This window comes from Bufo bufo, chromosome 1 (genome assembly GCF_905171765.1).
Source record: "Bufo bufo chromosome 1, aBufBuf1.1, whole genome shotgun sequence".
Classification (NCBI taxonomy): domain Eukaryota; kingdom Metazoa; phylum Chordata; class Amphibia; order Anura; family Bufonidae; genus Bufo; species Bufo bufo.
The window spans coordinates 758524026-758531091 of record NC_053389.1 but is presented as its reverse complement, the minus strand read 5'-3'; the positions used below and the strand labels follow the sequence as shown (position 1 = coordinate 758531091).

General features: G+C 42.5%; 1 protein-coding gene across 1 annotated transcript; it reads left to right on the top strand.

Moving 5' to 3' along the window:
• Positions 1–510: 510 nt before the first annotated feature.
• LOC120987273 (protein kinase C delta type-like) lies at positions 511–2088 on the top strand. The gene is made up of 3 exons (XM_040415858.1): positions 511–515; positions 681–882; positions 1891–2088. Exons 1-3 carry the CDS (start codon positions 511–513, stop codon positions 2086–2088), a joined length of 405 nt encoding a protein of 134 aa, XP_040271792.1.
• Positions 2089–7066: the final 4978 nt, after the last annotated feature.

Below are 7066 nucleotides of genomic sequence, written 5' to 3'. Positions count from 1 at the left end.
CAGTAAATGTGTAAATGTGATCTGATGGTTCAGTAATGGCGTCTTCTATGTCACAGATGCTTGTTCTACTTGGGCTGGAATACATGAGCTGCGGGGACCTCGATCAATTCCTGAGGGTGAAGGGGCGGCTTGACATCCCCAGTGCAAGGTAAGGCTGGATACAAAACCTCAGCTAAACGGTCAGAAGATGCCATGAAATGTTAGATACAGCGTCCTGCCTCATGTACATCACTCTGATGAGATCTGCTCCCCCGTTTCTTCTCTACCAAAGAAGGATTGAAGAAATGTTCCTCAGGAAATGTTAGGGAATGTTTCCCCTCTTCCTTGGGCTCTGATCCTCCATCTGATATTAAAAGACATACAGGAGAACAGATCTCCCCGTGTGATGTGAAGAAGCCTTAGTCACATTCCCAGGTATTAAAGGGGTTCTACTGGGAATGGTCAATGGTCACAAGCAACCTGTCCTAGAATGGGACTAGAACTGGTTTCCTCCAATAGCTGAGCTGATTAATGGGGTGAGGGATGTGAAGCCACCATGCAGCCCTGGCAATAAGAAATTGCCTCCTCAGTTGACAGTGATAAGATATATATTTTGCCTCTTATTTTACTGATTGGTAAGAATGTCTAACAGTCTTCTGTGTTATCCTCGCATTATATTCATTTTGTTACTTTTCTGACAGATTCTATGCCGCTGAGCTCGTGTGTGGCATCCAATTTCTCCATTCGAAGGGAATCATCCACAGAGACCTGAAGCCCGAGAACATCCTGGTGGCTGAGACGGGCCATATTAAGATCACGGATTTCGGTCTCGCACTTGACAACATGCTTGGAGACCGCACAGCCACCGAATATGCTGGGACAAAGGGCTATGTGGCTCCTGAGGTGAGAAAAAGGGGGTTTCCTCATTTCCACCATTCCATTTGTATTAAAGTGGTTTTCCAGGTTTGGAATATGGGTCGCATATTCTCAGCTTCAGCCATTAATATCACATTGGTGGAGGTCCGACTCTTGGCACCCCCACCTATTACCTGTTTGAAGGGTCCTCATTGATGGTCTGAGCCCTACCTCATTGATTACTGCACGCCATCTACTTGATGCCGGCTGCTGCAGCTTCTTCTCATTGACGTGAACGGGACAAGGCTGTAATAACCTGCAGGTAGCGCCCGGCCCTTCATACAGCTGATTGGTGGGGATGTCGAGAGTCAGACCCCAACTGATCTGATACTGATGGCCTATTCTGAAGAAAGATAATGAATATTCTGAACCCAGAAATCCATTTAATAATGGTAATTATTCTTATTATTAATCATTCATCTTCAGATCATTATGTATTGATGAATGCCTCATCTTAACTCATTCCTTTTTACAGACACAGGGGAAGAGTTATCAAGACTCGCACTTTCTGCGCCGGTCTTGATATCTCCTGTGTTGCTCCTGCAGTCCATGTGCCTTACCAAAAATCTACGACATCTCCGAGCGTCCGTACATTTCTAGCTTCAAATGTACCAGAAAACGGTCACAAATAAAGATAAATTATTCATGGCTGGCTGACCATGCCCCTGTGACAAAAAACAAAACAGCAATTCTGGCGTTGAGATGTTTTTTTTAGTTTTTTTAAGGGGTCCCCTCACAGCAATACTTCTGTATTATTGCAAATAGTTATTTTCATGCTTTTTTCTACAGAGTGTATGAGGTGCCCCGACAGCAGCAGATGACTTTGTGGTTACAGTTTATCTGCAGCTGGATGGAGGCAGAACATCTTGTCCTCATTCAGCTAAACACCTTGTGTGACCCAATACTACGCTATGCCAGCAATGGCCACAGCCTGAGCACCTACAGTGCGGGTTTATAGTATAAGCCGTGTAGTCACTCTTCTTTCCTTTCTCGCAGATGCTGGCTAAGGAGGAGTATGGCGTCGGAGTGGACTGGTATTCATTTGGTGTCATCTTAAATGAAATTATCACCAGTGAGTGCACTTACCAACCTGCACTGTTTGCACGCTCCGGCGCTAAAGACATCATTAAAAAGGTCAGTATGTTCCTACATGACACTACTGTACTGTATACAATGTTACATGACAACCTGTGATAGGAGACATCTCCCCCTACAATGCCCCATAGTGCACCATGATCTCCTTCACTAATACTCACCACTGTAGTGTTCAGGAGGGGTCGCCTCTCAGGATAGCAATACACAACCAGCACTTCTGTAGTATACAAGGTGACAACACTGGTCTCCACCAGAGAGGATGCCGAGTAGGATGCTGGAGCCACAACTTCTCCAGCACAGACTCAGCAATAGCACAAATGTCTGCCAAGAGCTCCAAGGACTTACATAGGAGCAGCAGGAAAATATCATTTATATTCTCCCATGGTAACATTTTTGGGAATTACTGACCTAATGGATAATTGGTTTCCCTTTAAAGTAAGAGCCTGGTACGTGTAGTTAATGTACTGAGGACATGTCTACACACTTAGTCCACCCCTCTGAGTTTATGTAACAAGAAGACACAGATTTCTAAAATCCCCCATTGCTGACACTACAGCCTGAGTCCAGCATTCAGACAGAATAAACATTAGGCAAAATTTATCAAAACTACTACAAGAGAAGACAAGTGAGAAAGTCGCCCAGGGAAGCCAATCAGATTGCAGATTTCATTTCCCAGCTAGCCTCTGAAAATGTAAGAAGCCAATCAGATTGCAGATTTCATTTCCCAGCTAGCCTCTGCAAATGTAAGAAGCCAATCAGATTGCAGATTTCATTTCCCAGCTAGCCTCTGAAAATGTAAGAAGCCAATCAGATTGCAGATTTAATTTCCCAGCTAGCCTCTGCAAATGTAAGAAGCCAATCAGATTGCAGATTTCGTTTCCCAGCTAGCCTCTGAAAATGTAAGAAGCCAATCAGATTGCAGATTTCGTTTCCCAGCTAGCCTCTGCAAATGTAAGATCTGGAGTCTGATTGGTCATTGTGTTCATTAGTCGTTATAGTCACTAAGTTATAATTACATTCCTCATTTTCAGCTCCTCCAGAGACATCCTGCCAAGCGCTTAGGAGTCCACGGGAACATCCGAGGCCATCATTTCTTCCAGCATATTGACTGGGTCTCTGTGGAAGCCCTTCGGATGGCCCCACCACACATCCCTGTAGTAAGTACATGAAGAGAAGCTCTTCCCTGCTCTACATACACGTTATATACTGTATAGGATTCTCAATGTCAGGGGCTTGATATAGGGTGGCTACTGGCTTCACCTCAGAAAGCCGGACCTAACTGACCACGCCCCCAAACCGATAAACCACGCCCACATCGATAGTTGTTGAATGAGTAAGATGGCATGTAAGATGCTTTATACTCCTCCAGAAAGACTATATCTTATTATGGTGGAGGATGAGTACATAAGGTGATCATATTATATGTGAAAATACTACCACCAGAAGCTTCATATCAGGTCTGTGACCACTTGTGATGATCATATCCTTATTTTCATCTATTTATTTGCTTTTAGCCATCTACACCTCAACGCTGTGCCAGGCAATTCAACCTGGGCACAATGGAGGCAGCAGCGGCCAAGAAGGGACCTTTACCATCTAAACATCAGGCCATTTTCAGAGGGTTTTCATTTGTCACCCGGTAAACCCTCCACCCGCTCTAATGTCATCAGAGCAATATGTCCTCCTGAGCTCCTGGAGACGGACAGAAGAACAGACCCAGGTATATAGCTGGAAATAAGTGGTGTTCCTATACAGCTGTATCAATTTCCTAATGATTTAAGATTTAAGGTGCCCCAAATGTGTAGCTTCAGTTTTCTGACCATTAGGCTTCATGTACACGACCAAATGTGTTTTGCGGTCCACAAAACATGGATACCAGCCATGTGCATCAGGCATTTTCCCGTTCCGTATGTCCCGCCATATTGTAAAAATGACTATTCTTATCCACAAATCGGAGAAGAATAGGATATGTTCTATTGTATTTTTTGCAGGGTTACATACGGCTGCATGGATGCGGACAGACGGATGACATCCATGTGCTGTCTGCATTTATTGTGGCCCCATAAGGATTGGATCCGCCTGTGATCTGCAAAAAATACATTCAGATGTGGACCAAAAATATAATCATGTGCCTGGTGCCCTAAATGGTTGTGTACAATCCCTCATCTTCACATGAGCACTCAGGGCCAGATTTATCATTAGCTCAGGTCAGAATAATGGAGTGAAAAAGTCCCAAAAAAAGTCCCAAAAGCTAAAACTGCGCACAAATTTGCGACTTTTTTCTACTCTGCACTATGCTCGCCAGTTTTCTGAAAGTGGGCGTGTTTTCTTATGTAAATGAATCTCTAGACAGATTTACTATTGGGACTATTTAAAAAGTCGCAAAAAAGTCGCAATTTCACTCCAGTGAGGACCATGCTTATCTTATGAGACTTTTTAATAGAACATGCGACTTTTTCATAAAACCGTGCAACCTTTTCGTAAAGATGTGCGACTTTTGTAAAGCTGCTTACTGACGGATAAACTGCTACCGTCAAACCACATTTATTACAGTCTTAAAGGGCCGATCATAAATCTGACTTGGCTAAAACTGACTTTAGCCATATGTGAAAGTGGAGTGAGCTGTCAGAGTCATGATAAATTTGGCCCTCAGTCTTTATATATTATACCACATCTTGTGGTATCTGTACTGATTCATCCTGTCATATATCCTACAGGGTGAAGACCATGAAGAACTATGACAACAGGACCTGCGATTGGCACTGGGCTGAAGAAAAAGAACATCTAGAAGACACTTGATGAGAGAGGACACTGGTCCTGGATCTCACAGATCAGCGCTGGATGACTGTGAGTATGTGTACGGGCATTTGATCCAGGGACTATATCCCCACTGCCATATTTGCAGTCAGGAAGGAGTGTTTTTCCCCTTAGATCAGGACAGATTGGCAAATGTCATAAAGGGGTTTTTTCTCACCTTCCTGTGGATCAACACAGTTGCCCTTCCCCCAATTCAGCCATTCCCCTAATCAAAAGTACAATTCGGACCACCTTTTGTGGACAGATTATTTAGTAATTGATTCAGGGACTAATCTGACTGCCATGCGTGGAGTCGGGAAGGAATTTTTCCTCATGTGAAGCTGATGGCTGAGGCTCAGTGAGGTTTTTTCGCCTTCCTCTGGATTAATAATGTCTGATCCAGGGAAATAGTCTGACTGCCCTAAGCGGAGTCGGGAAGGAATTTTTCCCCCTACAGGGGGTTTTTTCGCCTTCCCCTGAATCAATAAAAGTCAATGGATCTAACATATCCTTGACTTTGATTTGGTATTTACACCAAATCATCTGTCCCATCATTAATAAAATTATAAATAAAATAAAATTCTCTATTCCCCCCTATATCGTTGTGTGCCTGGTTTTATTTCCACTGACGAGCCATGTGCTGCTCAGGGCTGTATTTCACTGGTCTCCTCATATCATTACATATTAAGTTTCTGCTCTACTTTCTGTGTGTAAAAAGAGAACATACGAGTTCATGGTAAAGAAGATTAACCTCCTAACAGTCACATTAAAATGGAAAAAACCCTCCCAAAAATGTAACTTTTTTATTTTAGATTTTTATTATGTGTCTGAAGTAAATCCTGTTGGCGCACAACTCATGGGACACAATTGCATTTTTCGTCCCTTAGTGACATAATTAATTTAATCTTAAGGACCAGTAACATTTTCCCCTTTGTATTCCAGAATTCATAACTTTTAACCCCTTAGTGACTACCCATACATGTTTTTACGGCGGTAACTACGGGACCTTAGGCTGGGCCGCCGCTTTTTTTACGGCGGCCCAGTCTAAGCGCTGCACGGGTGAACGCTGCACATGAAAGCTGCAGCCCTGCTCTAACAGCCCGGACCGGCAGGAGTGCCGATGCGGGCTGTTTAACACTTTACATGCCGCGGGTAATGGCCCCCGCCGCATGTAAAGTGCTGTAAGAGGGAGCAAACTCCCTCTGTCTCCTATTGGCACCCCGCAAATACGATCGCGGGATGCCGATGTGTGTGAAGGCTGCCTGGGGTCTGATGTAGACCCCAGACCAGCCTTTAGTAATTTCCAGAAGGCTGCGCCTCTCTGACGCAGCCTGCTGGTCAATGCTAGAATAGCATTGCCATTAAAATGCAATGCACTATAGGGATAGTGCATTGCATTTTAAAAGCAATCAAGAAGCTGTCTGTTATAGTCCCCTTGTGGGACTATTAAGTGGTAAAAAAAAGTAAAAAAAACCTCATTTATTCAATTAAAAAAATCCCATAAAAAAAATTACGCTTTTTTTTCTATTGAAAATACGCTTTTCAATGAAAAAAATGTCAAAAAAAAATTCCCCATATGTTTGGTATTGCCGCGTCCGTAACTACCCGGACTACATAAATATCATGTAAATTATCCCCTACGGTAAACTCTGTAAAAGAAAAAAAAATTACAGAAATGTTTATTTATTCTTAGTTGCTACCGAAAAAACGTAATAATAAGCAATCAAAAAGCGCCATTTACTCCAAAATTATATCAGTGAAAAATACAAGTCGTCCGCAAAAATCAAGTCCTCACACAACTCCATAGAAAGAAAAATAAAAGAGTTATGGGTCTTGGGAAGCGGCAATGCAAAAACATATATATTTTTTTTTTTTATGTTTTTTTTTGCGGAAAAGTAGTAAAATGTAAAAAAAAACTATATGTATTTGGTATCACTGTAATTGTACTGACCCAGAGAATAAAGATATTATGTTATTTATACCAAAAACCGAATGCCGTAAAATTTATAATGTAAAAACCTAGTGGCAGTATCACAGCCGGTATATAGAACACACTGTAGTGATGCAGGAACTTTTTATAGTAACACTTTGATAAAAATTGCTGAGTAAAGCATTCTTACCAACATTTGTTTTGATTTGGGGCATTATGCACAGACACACCCCAAACAAGGTCCAGAATGGCTACTTCTGGGTGTGGATTACATAAATCCCACCCAGAATTTGCTGGGATCCTCTCTGAAAATTTGCTACACGAGCAACATTTGGCCTGGTGTTGTTTTGT